The 20,635-nt window shown below is 40.3% G+C and overlaps 1 protein-coding gene across 1 annotated transcript; it reads right to left on the bottom strand.

Annotated features, from left to right (window-relative positions):
- Positions 1–840: 840 nt before the first annotated feature.
- On the bottom strand, positions 841–20,541 carry LOC131230701 (26S proteasome non-ATPase regulatory subunit 12 homolog A-like). Its single transcript, XM_058226629.1, has 7 exons — positions 20,404–20,541; positions 20,071–20,267; positions 2,919–3,018; positions 2,701–2,813; positions 2,405–2,558; positions 2,240–2,317; positions 841–1,523 (listed from the first exon to the last, which is right to left on the bottom strand). Exons 1-7 carry the CDS (start codon positions 20,524–20,526, stop codon positions 1,305–1,307), a joined length of 984 nt encoding a protein of 327 aa, XP_058082612.1. The 5' UTR covers positions 20,527–20,541; the 3' UTR covers positions 841–1,304.
- Between the last annotated feature and the right edge of the window lie 94 nt (positions 20,542–20,635).

Below are 20,635 nucleotides of genomic sequence, written 5' to 3'. Positions count from 1 at the left end.
CCCATTCCAGGCTTGTACCCTAAATTGATATAGAAAAAAGGATAAAACCCACACATCACAGTAGACCCAATAGAACTGGATAAATTATCCAGGGTAGGAGTGTTTCATCCAAACCTATCATAGGGTCACATAGACGTGGATGAAGGGAAAACACAAATATCAGCTTGATCAAAACTTCTACATAATACCCAGTGTGTGGTCTGCTCGAGCCTTGGACCAGGCTCATTTTTGGAGACATACGACTAAAATGATTTGGCAAAATGAATGAACAGCACGAATGAAGCACATACATCATGGAGGCAGGATGGAATCAGTGTCCTAAATAAGCATTTCCGAACTATTGTTACCACCAAACATGCCCTAGCAATCCTTGGCGCCCGCCCCAATAGTTGGTCTATCTGAATGGCCAAATATTATTTGTATAATTGATAAGGGTCACCCCTTTATTTTTAACCATCAATTGCTCACCCAATCGCAGAGTCAGGATCACCCAACCAAAGCGATTGCTGAGAGACACAATCAAAGGTTTGCCCTGGATGATGCCAGTTTAGATCAATTATTGAACTTTTTTTCTTCCCTAATTGCAATCAATTATCGAACCAAGCTACCAAAAATCTGATGCTCCTTTTCTTTCTTTCTTTCTTTTTTCCTCTTTTGGAAATCACTTTAGTAAACTGCTTGATTGATGGCACAAGTCAGCAGCTTTGGTTCGTGAGCCATCAAATGGGCCAATAATATCAAGTCATCAATTGCCCTAATGATGAATCATAGCCCCAACACAAACTGAAATACAATAACACAATACAAACTTCCCACCAGATCATTGTATAATACCTCGTGAGATATAACATCTCTTTTGATTTTGGAGAAAAAAATAGGCCGAGAATATCATAACGGCAACTAAATAAACCTGAAAGATGACTCTCGATCTCAAGTACATCGAATTCCAATTTCACCAATACAGTGGCAAAACCTCTGTGTTTGTATACAACATTGGTAGGTTCATCTGCATCTGTCTGACTAGGAAGAGCCATATAAGATTCAACGTCCCTTCTTGCTGATCCATAAGGTTTTTGCATCCTCGGACATCGATGATTTAAATTTTAAGAAAAGAAAAGGAAACAAAGAAATATAAAAAAAAATATAAAAAATGACACATCCCAACCAAAACAAATAGGAAAAAACGTGCGCACTGGAATCGACCGGCAAAACAAAGAACCAAATCATCATTATCTTGATCCCAAGGTCTAGTGAAAGCGGCTTCCTCTTTTTTTCCAGTTACCTTGGGATTTTGAAATTGGCAATTAGACTTTGAGGGCAGCCTTATGAACCATGGTTTCCTTGTGTATCTGATGGCAGCTCTTCTCAACAAGGTCCAGTAGCTTCTCCAAGTTCATTGCCCAAGAGTTGAGGACGTCATTGCTGTCCTTGGCTACCTGAAAGCATACTATCCCCATTAGCCTGTCGATCTTCGCTACCAGAGACTTCGAGACGACCATCTCTGAGAGGTGTTTCTCTGCTTCCTGAGATAAAAAGCAGATAGACATGGGCTCAAAACATACGTAAATTTTAACTGTTGCCAAACTACTCTATCATCGATTGAGATAAGTGAAGCCACTTTCTTGCATTCCTGAAAGATCTTATTACATACAAATAATGGAATTCAATGGATAATCCTACGGGAAACCCACTTTGAATTTTGTTAAGCACGCAGCACGTCTCCAAAACCCAGAAAACTGACAGTTTCCCATATTCCTAACAATCATATCCCTCACAAATTCCCAGCTACAGAAATTGGAGCTCTCACAGGTTGACAGAAAACCGATTTGAAGTTTACAGCTGCATCGGTGGAGTATATATGGAGAGAGATCGGATACATTGTAGAATGCCAGGCTCTAGGATAGCCATCTATAATACTTGTATACAGATTTATTTTGCCAATAAAACAAATAAAAAGCTTCATTTATCTGCATCTAATAACTGCATGACGAATCTCTCACCATATAACCGCTCATCAAATTGTACCCAAATCTCTCTCTCTCTCTCTCTCTCTCTCTCTCTCTCTCTCTCTCTCTCTCTCTCTCTCTCTATGACAAAGATTATCATAGCATAGCTGAAGTAGTGTGCACGTACACATGCATATGTGGATGGCTACATTGTGAGGATTTATGAATAATTAACACAATGGAAAGAAATATACACATAAAAGATCATTTCCAACAAAGTGAAGGTAACAGACCTGTAAGCTGAGGCACAACAGCGCTCCAAGCCTTTTCAATGTAATCCTTGAATAATATTTTGACACAACGAGGATGTTCTGAAAAATAGAAACCAGACATGAATAGAGGAAAGGCTTCCAGAAGAAGGAAAAGAGTGTGTGTGTGGGTCAGATAAGCTGATTTACATGTTCAATTATTCTTTGTCGAAGATCTTCCACTGCCTTGTCACATAAAGAACCTCCAAGCATATTCTTCTCATTCTCAAACTCATCCTTATATGTCTCCCAAAGAGCCGTCCACTGGATCACCTCCATTGTAATCAGCTTCTTTAATAGCACGCTGAGGTGGTGCATCCATCCAACAACAGGACGGACAGGCATGCATCAGAAGATATTTGATGGATGACATCTGGATAATTTCATGACATAAAAGCAGGAATGCATTCAAGAAGAGGCAGTAAATAAGTCCATTAAAATCATACCGGAAATTTGGAATTTCAGAAAGATTTTTATCTTCCAGTGTAGAGTTTAGAAGGCTTGATTGCATCGGATCATATGGCGACAGCACTAAATACCAGCAAATTTTCCTTAGGAGCTACAAGTTAAGAATCTCATATGAGAATTTCAAAAGCCAGAGGGAGGGGGAAAAAGAAAGAAAAAGAAGAAGAAGAAGAAGAAAGAAGAGGATAGCTGCAATTACCGGAATCCACTGTGAAGGATCATCTTTCACAGATGGGATCTCATATATTGACTTGTAGCTACGACAAATTTCCAGGTAGTCGTTGCTATGTGAGTAATACCTGCATCAGAAAAAGAAAAGAAAAGAACAGATAAACAATTGTAGAACTTACATGGCAAAGGCAGCATTTTCAGTCTTTATCTTTCCAATTCTCGTTGATAGTTTATGCATAAAAATCACATATTAAACCTCGAGCAATGACATGGTTAAGCTAGGTGTAGGTTCATGAGCAGTTTTCTGATGTCAGGAAATGCCTGCACAATTATATAGGACCTTTGGGCAACTGACTAAGCTCTATGTACCCAGGCAGTTGTAGCCTCAGTGACAACCCAGTGCCCTTGACTACAATGTTGCATGGAGTTGACTGGGGACAGAGCCGTACTGGTCCCCAGTTTGTAATGGACAGACTTCCATATCTTTCCTGATTCACTCTGTTTATGTGCCATTTTCTGCAAATTATCATCCTCGCTCCCTCAAAATCCTGCAACAATGTGCTGAAATTTGATCCAAACTTTTTTGAAAAATGATGAATTTTATTATGAAGCCAAAGAGAAACTCAAAGCCAAAAGAATACAACTGCAACAGCTAAGCCAGAAAGGACAAAGGAGACACTAGAAGGGCCTCAAAAGTCAAAACATGATAAGCAGCCCAAAATATTAAACTTGGCCCTACAAAAGACATCCAACTCTGTCCCACTCCTATTTCGAAAACACCAACTACTCCTCTACCCCACAGTGCCCAAAAACCAGCCAAAAGGGCAAGCCTCCGAAACGCCCTCCATTTTTTCCCTCACACACCCCTCCCCCATCCCACGCTAGGAGAAGACTCAATTGAACCTGACAAAACCCATGACATTTGGAAGGCTTTGAGAAAGAACACCCACACCCTCTAGTGAACGGGCAATGGATGAAGAGATCGTAAATCCAATTCCGCATCAAGCATGCACAACACAAATGTTTGGAATCACCATTCTCCTCTTTTAAAGGTTATCAATAGTAAGCACCTTCTTTCTGCCCACCAACCAATTGAAAGCCACCACCCTAGGAGGGGCCCAATAGTGCCATAGGAGAGAAGCATGAGCACCCTGATTCCCAAAGGGATATCTGATAATAAGCCAGTAGAAGAACCGGACTGAGAACCTTCCCGACACTGACACACCAAAGTATCGCAATGGTAAATCGCACAACACAAATGTTTGGGATCACCATTCTCCTCTTTTAAAGGTTATCAATAGTGAGCACCTTCTTTCTGCCCGCCAACCAATTGAAAGCCGCCACCTTAGGAGGGGCCTGATAGTGCCATAGGAGAGAAGCGTGAGAACCCTGATTCCCAAAGGGATATCTGATAACAAGCCAGTAGAAGAACTGGACTGAGAACCTTCCCGACGCTGACACACCAAAATATCGCAACCTCCTAGAGATGGAGAAGATGCGTCAATAGCAAACTGTACTCGGCTTCTTCATCTGACAAGTTTCTTTGACACGAGGGAGACCAAACAACATTTGCGCTAAATCAAAATCATGCAAAACATCGAGCAACGAGAATATCTTTTTCTGAACATAATCTGGCTAACGTCAGGAACTCCGCACAAACCGCCCTTTCACCGGTCCAACTATCTTCCCAAAACTGGATCCTACTCCCATCTGATAGATAGAATTCGATGTCATCCTCTGATAGGAATCCGCCTCCTCAGACGCCCTATGTTTGCAAACGAACAGCGAACAAGAATGAAATGTGGTCCACTTCGAGGGGAACCAGCCTTCCAATCTTCTGAGAATAGAAGAGACTGATTGAAAAGTTGTTCTCCTTATTCACATCTAGGCATAGCCTTAAATAAAGAAGAAAATATCAAAATACAAAAGAAAATAACAACCACTTAGAATACGTGGAGTCTACCCTTGGACACGTGGACTCTAGCCCAAAGAAAATCCCTTAAAACTATCAAATGGTTATTGACTGAAACAACCCAAACAACCCAACGTACTGATTTGACTGAGTCATACCTGGCACGTAACAACCCTCCCCCCCTTAAGAACCAACTTTGTCCTCAAGGTTGAAGCTTGGAAACCGTTCTTTGATAGACACGAAGCTTTCCCATGTGGCGTCCTCAGGTGGAGAGTCATGCCACTGGATCAACAGCTCAGTCACCGCCTTGTTGTTTTTCTTTACCATTCGTCGATCTAGGATCCATTCTGGCACTTTAGGGAAGGAGTCCTCCAGCAACAAAATAGGCGGGTCGTCTGTAACTGGACAGCTGGCCCTACCCTTTTCTTGAGTTGAGAAACATGGAAAATGGGATGAATCTTTGCACCTTGAGGTAAATCGAGCTTGTAAGCAACTGGACCGATGCGCTGTAGAATTTTATAAGGACCATAATATCGTGATGACAGCTTCATAGAACGAAGTTGAGCTACAGAAGTTTGACGGTAGGGCTCTAACTTAAGATACACCCAATCCCCTTCATTAAACTCACGATTTGTTCGATGAGTATCAGCATATTTCTTCATACGATCTTGTGCCCTGATGAGATTGTCTTTAAGAATTTGTATAACAACATCTCTTTGTTGCAATTAAACTTCTACAGCTTGTACCTTGGTCGTCCCTGGAATGTAGCTTAAGAGAGTGGGAGGAGATACTCCATAGACGACCTCAAATGGGATCATCCGAGTGGCTGAATGGATGGATGTGTTATAAGACCATTCAGCCCATGGAAGCCAATGAGTCCACTCCTTAGGCTTATGACTGCAGAAACAACGCAAATACCCTTTAAGGCATCTATTTAGCACTTCTGATTGGCCATTAGTTTGAGGGTGATACGCTGAACTCATTCGTAGTCGGCTTCCTTGCAAACGGAATAACTCTTGCCAAAAGGAACTAGTAAAGATTGGGTCACGATCACTGACTATAGACTGTGGCATTCCATGAAGTTTGAATATGTGGTTCACAAAGGCCTGCGCGACTGATTTAGCTGAGTAGGGGTGGCCAAGTGCTAGAAAGTGAGCATATTTGGACAATCGATCAACAATCACAAGAATCACAGATTGGCCTTGTGAAAGAGGAAGGCCTTTAATAAAGTCCATGGCAATGTCGGTCCAAATCTGCTTGGGTATCGGCAAGGGTTGCATGAGACCTGCCGGTGATGTATTTTCATATTTGTTTCATTGGCAAGTTTCGCATTCCTTAATAAAAATTTTCACTGAATTTCTCATTCCCGGCCAATAGAACAGTCGCTTGATTCGCTGCCAAGTTTTGTGATATCCCATATGACCAGGAGTGGGAGAAGCATGTAATTCAATCATTAGCTTGGTTCTAGAGTGAGCCGAGCCAATAAAGAGACGTTTCTTGTAAAAAAGAAGTCCATCCTGCAGTGCATATCTCTTGGAATCTAGCTGGCCTAGGTTCCAAAGCCGAATGAGCTCGTGAGTAGCTGGATCACTATGACAATCTTTCTTGATCTCATCCCACCAATCAGAAACTGGTGTGGACAAGGCTTGGAGCTCCCCCTCTTCATGCCTTCTAGATAAAGCATGAACTACCACATTTTCAATTCCCTTTTTATATTCTATTTTATAATCATACCCCATAAGTTTGATGAGCCATTTTTGTTGTGCTGGAGTGGTGACCCGTTGTTCCAAGAGATATTTTAAGCTTTTGTGGTCGGTACGAATAATGAAACGATGGCCAAGTAAATATGGTCGCCATTTCTGAACTGCATGGATCAAAGCTAACATCTCTTTTTCATACGTGGACAATGCCAGATTCCGTCCCTGCAACCCTCGACTAGTGAAAGCGATTAGTCGTTCGTCTTGCATTAAGACTCCGCCAATCCCACCACCAGACGCATCGCATTCAATAGTAAAAGGCCTTGAGAAGTCAGGTAAGGCGAGTACTGGCGGGTTTGTCATGGCTTCCTTAAGATTTATAAAAGCTTGATCAGCTTGCTCATTCCAATGAAAGGAATCCTTCTTAAGGAGGGCTGTTAGTGGGCTAGCGATTTTACCATAGTCTTTGATGAACTTACGGTAGTAGCCTGTTAAGCCCAGGAAGCCTCGCAAGGCTTTGGGTGAGTTGGGCTTAGGCTAACCCATCATAGCTTGAATCTTTTCTGGTTCCACTGCTACTCCAGCACCGGATATTATGTGCCCCAAATATTCAACCTCCCTCTGGCCAAACCTACATTTGGACATTTTTGCATACAGTTGGTGGTCCCGCAGAAGGTCCAATACAGTGGCCAGATGCTCTAGGTGTTCCTGCCACGATTTGCTGTATACAAGTATATCATCGAAGAATACCAATACAAATTTGCGCAGATAAGGACTAAAAACATCGTTCATGAGATTTTGGAATGTTGATGGCGCATTGGTGAGACCTAAGGGCATCACCCTGAATTCGTAATGCCCTTCATGTGTTCGAAAAGCCGTTTTTGGAATGTCAGCTTCTGCCACACGAATCTGATGGTACCCCGATCTCAGATCCAACTTGGAGAAATAATAAGATTCATGAAGTTCATCAATTAACTCGTCCACAACTGGAATGGGGTACTTGTCTTTGACGGTCACCTGATTAAGGGCACGATAATCGACGCATAACCGCCAACTACAATCCGCCTTACGTACCAAGAGGACCGGCGAAGAGTATGTGCTTGTACTGGGTCGGATTAAACCAGTTACTAGCATTTCACGTACCATCCGCTCAATTTCATTTTTTTGATAATGTGGGTAGCGGTAAGGTCTGACACTTATCGGTCGAGCCCCATCAACCAACAAAATTTGATGGTCATGGGACCTAGGAGGTGGCAGCCCCTGTGGTTCTGTAAAGGCATCTTGATAAGTGTCAAGTAGAGATTTTAGTTCAGGTGATGAAAAGGTTGGGTGAGACAACCCTTCCATGCTGCAGAGATGTAATACCATTCCCCATCCCAACTTCTTGGCCTTTTTACTGAAGGTAATTCCATCCACCATTTGAAGTGCAGCTAGCTTCGAACCCTTAATATTATATTCTTGCTCATGAACGGTGAACCGCATCCACATGTGGGTGAAATCCCACAAAACGGGGCCAAGAGTTTGTAGCCAGTGCTCACCTAGAACCACATCACATCCTCCAAGGGGAAGTATATAGAAATCAGTGGAGGCGATGAAGTCCTGCAAACGCAACGATAATCCTGTGCACTTCCTTTGGCCTTTTAATCGGTCACCATTAGCAACCATTACTTCAAATGAATCTTTAGCTGAGGCCGCGACCCCGACCTTTTTAATGGCTTCAGGGTCCACAAAATTATGGGTGCTCCCAGAATCAATAAGCACCGTGACCGGATTTTGATATAGGAAGCCACGAACACGCATGGTCTGAGGAGTCGGAGAGCCGGCTATGGCTTGGAGAGAAATTTCAGGTGGATCACCGGTAACATGGCTGATTTCGATTTCTTCGTCAGCCTTGATATCAGTATCAAGTGTTGGCTCACACGACCCATCAATCAAAAAGAGTTTTTGGGTTTTGCAGCGATGTCCGGGGTGAAATTTTTCATCGCAATTGTAACATAGCCCCCGATCTCGCCGTTCTTTTGCCTCAGCAGGAGTAAGCTGTTTAATGGGTAACAACGGTACCTTGGCCTCCTTTTCATTGGCAATTGTGGAAACTAAGGGCTTACTAGAATCAGGGCGGCCAAACGACGTCTCGTAGCCACCTTTTCTTCCTGGAGTCGGGCCAAGGCTATAGCTTGTGTCAAGGTAACTGCTCGAAACATTTGGACATCCAAGCGGATGTCATCTCGTAGGCCGCATACAAAACAACTTATGAGAAATGATTCAGTCAGCCCATCGGTCCGATTGGCCAACTTTTCAAATTCTTTTTGGTATTCTCGCAATGAAGAAGTTTGGCGAAGCTTGGCAAGAGCTCCAGCATGATCTTCATACCTGGTTGGTCCGAAACGCTCGTTTAAAGCTAACAAGAACTCCCGCCATGACATGTAGACTTGCGATTTTTCATACCATTGGTACCATTGCAAGGCATCCCCCTGCAAATGGAATGAGGCAATGGTTAATCGCTCGTTCGCCGGTGTGTGGTGATAGGTGAAGAACTATTCTGCTCTGTAGATCCATCCGGATGGGCCAACTCCGTCGAAGGTAGGAAAATTAAGCTTCACAGTTCTGGATTGAATGGAACCTGTGGGTCCTGAGAGCGAGGATCCACTGGTGTCACCAGGTCCGCCAGTTGCCGGATCTTTCCCTTTCTTTGGAGTATTGGAAATCTCTTCGTAACGGCTGTCGAGAATAGATAGTCGTTGCATGATCTCCGAGAGTGTTTGTTGTAAGTTAGCATTGTCAGCCTGGGAATTTCTTGAATCAGCCATGGAACTTGGCTCTGATACCAAATTGATAGGAATCCGCCTCCTCAGACGCCCTATGTTTGCAAACGAACAGCGAACAAGAATGAAATGTGGTCCACTTCGAGGGGAACCAACCCTCCAATCTTTTGAGAATAGAAGAGACTAATTGAAAAGTTATTCTCCTTATTCACATCTAGGCATAGCCTTAAATAAAGAAGAAAATAACAAAATACAAAAGAAAATAACAACCACTTAGAATACGTGGAGTCTACCCTTGGACACGTGGACTCGAGCCCAAAGAAAATCCCTTAAAACTAGCAAATGGTTATTGACTGAAACAACCCAAACAACCCAACGTACTGATTTGACTGAGTCATACCTGGCACGTAACATCCTCAAACTTGCAAGCCAAACTAGCAATCCCTCTCCACACTGCAGAGGCCCTATAAACATCATGTTGTGATGGCCGCTACGACACAGTAGAGGCTGTTACGTAAAGGTAACGGTAGAAACCGTCGGTGTTCGAAATATCAGTATCGCGTTATGTATCGCATCCTTGGGATATGGATACGTACCGGTTATCACACGAGATACATCGCTTGTATCGGGTAATTTATCGCACTTTTTAGGAAACATGGGAAAACATTGGGGAAATGGTTGAATTTTTCAATGAAACTTCAGGGATTGTTAAAAAAAGACCTTAATACATACTTTTAAATTATAACATCTTAAAAAAGAAGTATACATAATGGGTTTTCTTTGTATAGGGTCCTAAGCTATGCGTTAGTTGACTGAACTATTGCAACTATATTCAAATTGAATGCATAACATTTAGAGTTTACGTGATGATCATTTCATCAAACACTCCTAAATACTTCGAAATTGTCATAATTGACAACTGGTTGAAGGAGAATTTTGAAAAAAAATATTTTATTACTTTTTAATCAAAACGATTTTTATTTTTCGAAAATTGATGAGGACTTAACAAATCAGTAGATCATCCCTCATACATGCTTGATTTCATGCTTGGAGTGCAACATTGCAAGCAATTTGGGAGAAATTGGGGAAATTTTGAAAATTTCCCAAATCAGACCGCCTACACTCAAATTTCTAAATTAGTGTATGTGATAATCATTTCATCAAATACTTTAAATACTGCGAAATTAGACTCAATTGATAGCTAGCTGAAGGAAAATTTTGAAAAAAAAAAAAAAAAAACATTGAGAACGTGAAGAACCAATGGATATCAAAATCAAAGCTCCAACTCCATGATTTTTCTTGCAAATCATGAAGAACCAATGTATTTAAAACCATTTAACACTGATTTAACATAATTTCAAAAAAAAAAAAAGATTGGAAATTGAAATTTTTCACTGAATCAAACATGTGGCATATATCGGCACTACCTATGTGTTTTGTATTGCACAGGTGGGATACAAGATATATCATGGGATATATCGGTCGATATCGTCAATATTTAAAACATTGGAAACCATTCAATATCATTGATATTTACAACATTGGAAACCGTTAAACGTTACGAGGTCGTAATAGCCGTTACAGAAAAAATGGCCCGTAACAGTCCATCATGAGGCCAATACAAGTTTCTCATTTTTTTTTCCAATAATTTTAAATAATAATAATAATTAAATTAAAAAAAAAAAACTGTAGCTGCCATTACGGGGGCCATAATGGCCACTATGGCCCGTATTGTAAAGGTAAAAATGGCGGCCATTATGGCCTCCATTACCATTGCAAAATACCTTGCCCATAAAGAGAAAACTCTTTAGTCCAACTAGCTCCCCTCAACCCCATATTTTGAAGCAAGTACTGCTCCCCATAACCCGCCGCCTTCAGATCCAAACTTCCACAACCATTTGCCAAGCAACACAAGATTCATATGCTCTAGTTTCTTGACTCTTGCTCCCCCTCCCTCGAAAGGTTTGCACACCTTATCCCAACTACATAGATGAAACTTACGATTTGCCTCAGATCCTTGTCACAGAAAGTCCCATCTCAATTTCTCCCTCCCCCAAAAATAGACTTCGGACATTTAAAAAGAGATGCAACTTTGATGAGAGTTAACCAACCTCCCAAGAAAAGTGACAACTCTTCCATCTCAAGAACTTCCTTTCCATCCTTTCAACAACCTTATCCCACAAATGATTTATCCACTTGCCAACACAGAGAGGAAGACCAAGATATGTAGAAGGAAACGAGCCTGTGTGGCATCTAAACACCTCAATGTATATAGCCACCGCCTCCTTGGGCATATGGACCCCCCAATAACTCATTCTCAAGGATGTTGAATCTCAATCACGAAATGACCTCAAAACATGTCATAAACTACATCAAATTGTCCATCATCATCTCATCGACATCGAAAAAGAGAATAGTATCATCAGCGAACTAGAGGTGAGAGATCTCAAGCTCGGCATTCACCAATGTAAGGCCACTGATAACACCCACGAATCTCCCTTCGTCCAACATCTTGCTAAAAGCCTCTACCACCACCATGAACAAGTAGCACGCGGGTCGCCCTAATGAAGGCCTCTTGAGGCTTTAAAGAAACCTTCCAAACCGCTATTAACCAACACAAAAAACCCAGCCGATCAAATGCAACCTAACATCCACTTTTGCCCGCACCCCAGCTACCCAACATGTAGTCGAGGAAATCCCAATCAATGCGATCGTAAGCCTTCTTAATATCGAGCTTGCAAACAAGTCCTATTTTACCTTCCCTATGCCTCGAGTCAATACATTTATGGGCTATTGGCGCGTTGTCCAAGATTTGCCCCCAGCAATAAACGCGCTTTAGGCGATGAAGATACCTTAAATAAAACCATGCCAATATTTTAGCTAGAATTTTATATGGCCCCCAAATGAGATTGATGGGCATGAAGTCCTTCAAGCACCTTCCTTTCTCCGTAATCAAGGCTCTTGCTTGCAATCTCTAAAAAATTCCAATCATTAGGATATGTTTCTCTAAACTTTGGTTCCATTTCAACTCAAACAATTTTCTATTTAAAAGAATCGTTGGTGACTCCTTTCAAATTTGACTTCCCTAACAATTTTGTTGTTTGATTCAAGTCCCATTTGGAGGACAATCTTACATCGAGGCATACTACTTAGCCTCTCAACTCTCTCCATAGTTGACGAAATCCTCAGAATTTCCATGTTGGAATCATTCAAAACCTCTGAGCTTTGACATTTCTTCTTGAACTTCTGTAAAAATGTTGTACAATTTGGCTAGCATTGTAGACAATTTCTATGTTTTAATTGGAAAGAGTTTTGAGAACGGGAACTTGGAAATTTTGAATTTTTAGAACGGGGACTCAGAAAAATCTGGAAAGCAAGACCCTTCTTTTTAAGAGAAAGGGTCAATTTATAGACAATTGAAGTGGCGACTATGTGACTAGAGGGAATCAAATCAATCGATTAAAGGGCAAACAAATAAATTGAATTTTGTATCCCAAAAAGGAAAAAATTGAAATTTCACCGATGTGGTTAGTTAAATTGGTATGGAAGCATTATCCCGTTGCCTTTATAATTTTTTTTATTTAAAAAATGGTATGGAAGCTAATTTGAGAGTAGTAGCAAAAATTGGAGGGAAAAACAGTTACCCAAATCGGATTGGCTGATTTTGGTAGCATTAGAAACATTACGAACCATTTGATTGTGGGGCTCACCACTAAATATACACAAATCGGATTGGCTGATTTTGGTAGCATTAGGAAGTTGGTTTGAAGTACTTCAAAGCACCCAAAGATTGCACAAAACACGACTCAAAAACATGAGAAATTAGTGACCAAAAATTAGACTTTGCAGGAAATGTAGACCAGTTGACTAACAACATTTTGCAACACTCCAATTATGGGGCCACCATCGGACGTGCACAAATCATATGATGCAGCACATGAAAAATTAAATATAATATGCAAGATTTCAGGCTTAGATCCTACCAATTCAGAAACAATCACACAAATTCCACGTCCCACATGAAAATCCAAACATACAATTAAAAAGCGGAATCTATGCGGGTCTAAGCTGACACAGGCTAGGACTAGACCAATAAAAATTATATACCAAATGATGTCAAAGGGAAATAAAATCAACTACTCTTGCATAAAAATCAGTCCCTAATCCAAAGGATTCCCTAATTTCAATTCAAGGAACCGTAAAGTGATAAAAAGAGGCAAATCAATTAGGGATCATGTAATCCAGGGTTAGGATTCATGAAAAATGGCTATGAGAGGATAAAAGAGGATAAAAACCTGAGCCAAAAGATGATCCCGCGTGTGGATAGTAATAATGGCCTAGACGAACGGCGTGTGATCCCGGCCGCACGTGTGTGGGGTCTACTATTCAGAAAAAGGCCACCTTGGCCCTGGTCGGCCAGGGATGGACTCCAAAACTCTCAAATCTCAGCTCGATCCGATGTACAGTTTGTGCGTGGTGCTCCGCCGAAGTTTTAGCTCACCTGCGGGCTGAAATCTGGAAACCTGCTGTAATGAAGAAATTTGATGCAACAAAAGGACAAATTCGAAGTACGGATGGTGGAGGAAGATGGAAAAAAAAAGATGATGGAAGATGGGGATGAATTGGGATTGATGTGGCTTCGCACCACGGTAGTTAGCCCTTTGAAAAGGGAGGGCTTCGCACCCACTTTTGAATTCTTCCACAACTCACGAAGAGAGCAGAAAAATAAAATAGGAATTTTTTATTAACTTCAATGAATAAAAAGAACTACCAGGGGTGCCTATTTATAGGGAGAACCCTATACCCAAAAACTCGCACTATGTGCGACACCTATTACTTGGCGATGAAGTAAACTAAAATAAAAACCAAACAAGGAAATCTAAAGCGTTCACGATGTTCTAAATAATAACAATAAGCAAAACCTAAAATATAAAACCAATCCGACGAGTGGGCCATGATCATGAGATCCCATGGTGGGCTTTCCTTAACTATCAGGCCACTTTTCTGAACCAAAACTTGACTTCTAGCTAGGAGGCCCTCCCTGGACGTCGTCATCGAGCCAGATCGATGGTGGGGTCCTGCTACGTACGTACGTGCGTAGGGGGGCAGCGTGAGTGCGCGTGATGTCCCCATCATCATATCAAGGTGATCTTGGTGTACACTATAAAATGGACCCAAATGATGTAAAATGAACCTCAGAAACAAGGTGCTCCATATCCATTATGATATGCCCGTAAAGGCCAATGCATATAGGAAATGGTTGTGACTATAACGCGATACGGGGTAAAATGGGTAGTTGGTTTTTTGGGACTATCTACCATTACGAAGGCTGTATCGGCCGTTACGGGGCATAACGACCATTACCCCCGTAACAGTCGAAAAACAACCACTTCTTTTTTATTTAAATCCATTTTTCTTCTCATTTTTCTACTATCCTCATTTCAAAAACTCTCTTATATCATTTTACAACAAATATTGACCACTCTTACTATACTTTTTAGGATTAACACCATATATTGAAGCGATTTGAGCAAATAGATAATTGAAAAAGTGGTATTTATGCTCTTTTTTCCAATTTCTAGTTCTAACGCTTAATTGTAAATTGTAAACATTAGAGACATATAACCATATTCATAAATTTACCAGACAACCCATACAACACTCTCATCAAAGAATGGACCATTACACTACCATAAATGTGTTCAAAATAAAAACTGAATACATAATTGGAATATTTACATTATTTTGAATTTTCTACATATTTTTTCAAAATTTTTCAGGAGAGATAATAACCGTAACAATGGCCGTAAAGGTCTTTACGCTCCCACATTGCCCGTTATGGCCGATACCCGTATCAGTAATGACAGTGACCATTACGGCCACCGTTATCGATACGGAATACCTTGCTTAGAAATTGGGGCTCAAGAAAGGGAGTTTGCAAACATGCTAGTGGAGGAATTTCTCTGCCAACTACCCATACCCACCAATTGAGACAAATCTTGTAATCTGGTGGAAGAAATTCCTCAACCAAAAAGAGAAGTGCCCCAAAAACAATGTGGGGCCCAATACAACCATCCCACAAAAATCACCTTTGAACAAAAACTTTACAATGTCTAGGGTACAATTTCGGTCAAATCTGGACTAAAGGACATTTTCACCAAATCTCAGTCAACATTTGATCAGAACCCTCCATTTTGATCAAATCCGACAATCAAGGCCCTTCACAAAGTGGGATGTCTGCACTCGTCTTTCTTGGCTCAGAGACAGTTTCGATAACCAAAATGAGCTAGGAAATCTCAAATTTCCTTTCCTTTGGGCCTATTTTGGATTCATTGAAATTTTTTTTTGATGAAGATGGTGTAAACACCATTTCTAGAAAATAACAAAAAATGAAAGCCCATTTACCTTGCTTTTCAACAAGATTTTCTTGAAATATTTCTCTTCATTTGCAAATTTGAAGGGGAATTTTCCATAAAAATTTTACTCAAAGATAAGGTGACACGTGCGCTAAAGACAGATTATGACATGTGTGACATTGGCACTTGTGGAATGCTTGAAGATGGATGGTGGCACATGTGGCATGTTGACACCTGGTGCATGTTGGGTGCTTAAATACGGATGGCAGCACGACTCACGAGGCACAATAGCGCATCTAATACATTCACACGTGGGGTGCTTGAAGATGAAGGTGGCAAATGTTGCACATATGGAACATAGGGGCGTGCGGCACATTGGCACACTTGAAGAGGACATGGCACATTGGCGCGTGTATCGTGCTTTAAGATGGATTCTGGCACATGTGGAAATAAAAGGATATTTGAACATGTATCCTATAGGGCACTTGAAAGTGTTCAGTGGCACACGTTGCATGTCGCATATTGGAACATTGCGCACGTGAAGCACTTAAATATGGAAGGTGGCCATATTGAATGTGGCTCGATAGCATGTGGCACATGTAGGGTGTTTTGAAGATGAGGGTGGCACATTGGGGTGTGTCACACATTGAAACATGAGTCACTAAAAGATGCACGATAGCTTAAGTTACACATGTGGCAAAATAGCACGTGTGGTGCTTTAAGATGGATGGTGGCACATGATGCACATAGGGCACACTGGCACACGTGGGGCGCTTGAAGATGGATGGTTGCACAAAGCAATTAGAAGATGGGCAATGACATGTGCTTGCCTATGGGGCGTTTTATAAAAAGATTGGTTATTTTCTCTCACTTCACTTAATTTCTTTGAAACGATGTTTCTTAAGTCTGGGCAAGGAAACGAAAAAGGGCATTGTAAGGAAATGGGACGAAATGGAAACGGCATTTCTAAGAAATTTACAAAAACAGACAATTGAAACGCCGTTTCATGAAAATGACTTTTCCTCAATTTATATTTCAACAAATCCAAACAGGCCCTTCATTTCCTTTGTAAATCCAGCCACAAGGAAGATCAAGACCCTGCAGTTCTATTTGAAACTGATCACAAGCTGGAGTTCAAACAAGATTCTTATATCCAACATTCTTCCTTCATTTCTTTTGTTTTGATTTTCCGAAAATTCTGCAACATGCAGAAATTTATTCTACATTGAGTTTTACGCGGTCAAAATTAGAGACTGCATTTGCAGGCAGAGAAAGGTACCTCACACCTTCCTTTCTATGTAACCATGGATCTTACTAGAATCACCAGAAAATTCAGACCATTTGGACTATTTTTTCTGAATTTGGTTTCCATTTCACCACAAGTAGCATTGCTTGAAAGTAATCAGTGGCAACTCCTTTCATATTTGACATATTCAGCATTTTTTGCTGTTTGATTTGAGCCCCGATTTGGAGGACAATCTTACAGTCATGCACTATGATTCCCATATAAATGCAATTAAAAAAAAAATGACATGTAGGTAAAAACTGGAATACGTGGTGAAGCTTACCATCTGCTAGTTTCCTATGATGCCCAAATACCTCAAAATAGGTAATTCTACCACCAAACACAATATCTTAGCAAGAGTGACCCTACCTCCATGCGGTAATAACTAACAACTTCCCCTGGAGAGCTTCTTTAAACGTACTAGAGGTTTTTTTTTCTGAAAGATCATACTAAAGGGTTTTTTAGGTTCCTAAATTCTAATCGTTAGGGCTAACCCACCAAATTTACACAACACAATACCTGCAAATCACATTCCTCCATGTTGATAACTAATGCTTCATTTCTCAACATGTTGACTCTTTGATTACTTGTTTTATAAATCTGCTGACTTTTTTTTACCAAATTCTAGCATGGTAGATCAAAACCTTAGCTTGGCTTGATCACTTGAAATTGACTTGAGTCAACTCTAATGACTAACCAATGGAACACTTAGCCAAATTGATTCATGGAACACAAATATAGCCTGCACGGTTACCAAAATGCACTCACGATTCAACAGGAAACAAATAAATAGAATAACTAGCATCAGTTCTCAAAGTGCAACATATAGAACGTCTAAATCTGGAGACGATTGGGAAGACAAACAAACAAAATCAGCAACATGAGGTCACAAAATAGAATAAAACTATGATAACCGGATTCTTCTATGCAGAAGAAAATTCACATGTCCAAAAGTTTTCATACTAATTCGTGAGTAGCATGGGAAGCCCATGTCCCAGGGTGCATCATAGAGTAAAAGCTGGTAGCTAATTATTGTCTATCCATACTAATTTACAAACTACTCAAAGTACTCCTGGAGGTAAAACAAATATATGATTGTAACTAGCTAATGATTTTAAATAAGTAATAATGTGGCCTTTAAAATTTATTTATTTATTTATTTATTTTTAAATGTCGTGTGCTACCTGCAGATACTACACAATTGGGTACACGTAACTCTTCTAGAGATTGTATGAAATATTAATTCATTCACATATAAAACTAATTAGTCACAATAACCTAGCTACTTTAATCTGGTACTAAGATGCAGATACTCACAGCATGGTGTGTCGTAAAGGCCGTTATGGAGCCGTAAAGGCCGTTACGTAAAGGTAACGGTGGCGACCGTTACACGTTATGGGGTCGTAACAGCCGTTATGGAAAAAAATGACCCGTAATTGCCGTTAACGGCACGTTACATCCCTTATAAAGGCCATAATAGCCCTGTAATGGCATATTACGGGATATATACAGGTTTTTCATACTTTTTAATCAACATTACGGGGCAGATACAGGTTTTTTAGGGGTTTTTTCAATAAATAAAAAAATAAAAAAGAGACTGTAACGGCCGTTACGAGGCCGTAACAGCCGTTATGCCCCGTATCGTAAAGGTAACAGTGGTGGCCGTTACGGCCACCGTTACCATTACGGAACACCTTGACTCACAGTCACAAACATGGTAGGGGAATGCAACTCTCCATTTAACAAAATCCAAGAAAAACACAAGTCTCCAGTTCATAACCAGCTATTCATATCCAATTAGTTCTTACTTCAAAATTTTCCCAATTGTATCAGGTCTATTTCTATTTCGATCATCATAATAGCATTTGTAAAAGTGCTCTAGCTGACCTATCAGTATTTTATACTGTAATTACTCCTGATAATACTAGCTACTGTGACACGGGGAAGGGCGTGAAGGGATAATGAGAAAGATCACCGTCTTCCTCAAGTAATAAAAACCTTGAATCCACAAGGGTATTTTCTTGAATCCACAAGAAAAAAAATGATAAAACTCAAATAATTTTTTATTCGAATAATGTTCAATTGCCTTTGATTACTCCATTACATCACTAATAAATAAGAAAAATAAACCCTAATTCGTAATTACCAAAAATAGCAAATTACTAACCCTAATTAAGAGTCCTAATTCAACTAAAATAAAATTTACCCAAAATGGCCAAAATAGAAAATCTAGATAAACCTTACTAAAGGAGTCCTAGCATGATTAGGAGCAATTTCTATACATAAAAAAAAATCCTAAAACTCTAAAAATAAGGAAACATGACAAAAATCGGAATTACTAAAACTAGTAATTTTTTCTAAAATCCTGTTTTTGAACCGGCAGCATGTGTTTTCTTGTGAAACGGACTGACGGGGCCCACATTGTGGGTTGATTCGCCCTTGATGGCCCGTTACACTTACAATAAAGATTGATAGGTTGTGCGTCCCGTAACGATACCTGGATCAAAAGTTATGGCCAATTTACGGTTCACCATATTTTGGTCCAAACATGCTAGGACTGTATCTGTGCCACGCCCTACATCATACTGGCATAGATAAATAACTATAAACAGTATCTTGGAGATGATATAAAAAATAATAGCACTCTTGTCTTAAGATGCAGTTTGGCAGTAACTACCTACCTTGTATTTTATTTTCTGAACTGACTAAAATTAAAATATACAGCTAAGTGTATGCATCCTGTTTATCCGGGTCCAAAGAATCCAAACACACATATCGATGTCACTGTGTCAGATTCCTGCACTCATATGCATACCCATTCAAATTAAGTTCAAGAAGAAAAGACTGAAGGTTTCAATCAGATCAGCTAGATGGAAGTTTTTAGAGAAAATAGAAAACAGAAAGAAAAGAGGAAAAGGGTTCCCTTACACGGCCAAGGGTTTGATGTGAGAATTTATTTTTTCATTTTTTCATCAATATTTCAGTTTAAATTGAGCCAAGCAGTTTTTAAAGAAAATAGAAAAACGAAAAAGGAAAAGGTTTCCCTTACATGGCAGGGGTTTGATGTGAGAATTTCTTTTTTCCTTCTTTTCATCAATATTTCAGTTTAAATTGAGCCAAGGAAAAAAAAAAAAAAAAAAGAAGATGAAGAAGCCAATGTCACCATACCGGATCATTAATTCATAGTAGATCCTTTTCAACTCCAATAGTGAAGGTATATCTGCAGGAGCCTCTTCAACGATATTATCACCTTCCTTAGGCTTTTTCTTCTCTTTGGAAGTATCTGCATCAAATACTCGAGGATTAATTTTCCTTGAGAGGATCTGTGCTCGCACATAATCTTGACGGTCCAAACACAAACGAACCTGTAGAGTTCAAAAATTCATTAGATCAGTTAGGACACAAACTAGCATTAGCATCCATCTGCTATACGCATCATCCATTTATAAATAAAGCCCACAAGTGGTCAGCAAGAAACAAATGGTAAAATAATGGTCATACTTGTTCAAGGATGAATCCTATCTTCTCTGTTTTCGCCATTGCTCCAAATGTTTCCACCTGCAACACAGCATCAATAGAAGGCAATGCGAAGGAAAATTGTGACAACAAATCGGGCCGGACCATCAGTTAGGCCTGGCCCGTCGCAGACCAGGTTCGCACCAAGACTTGAAGGCCCAACAGTTGGATTGGGTCAGGGCTAGAAATTCATTTCCAAATCGTGATTGGGCTAGGC

This window comes from Magnolia sinica, chromosome 17 (assembly GCF_029962835.1).
Source record: "Magnolia sinica isolate HGM2019 chromosome 17, MsV1, whole genome shotgun sequence".
Taxonomy (NCBI): domain Eukaryota; kingdom Viridiplantae; phylum Streptophyta; class Magnoliopsida; order Magnoliales; family Magnoliaceae; genus Magnolia; species Magnolia sinica.
This window is presented reverse-complemented; position numbering and strand designations above follow the sequence as displayed.

What these genes read in the sequence shown, in the direction of transcription:
- LOC131230701 (XM_058226629.1), bottom strand. Translation starts at nt 20,526, where the DNA reads ATGGTCCGGCCCGATTTGTTGTCACAATTTTCCTTCGCATTGCCTTCT. An exon ending in TAGGATTCATCCTTGAACAA is followed by an intron (nt 20,268 to 20,403) that starts GTATGACCATTA and finishes TGAACTCTACAG; the next exon opens with GTTCGTTTGTGTTTGGACCG. An exon ending in TGTTGTGCCTCAGCTTACAG is followed by an intron (nt 1,524 to 2,239) that starts GTCTGTTACCTT and finishes TTTTTATCTCAG; the next exon opens with GAAGCAGAGAAACACCTCTC.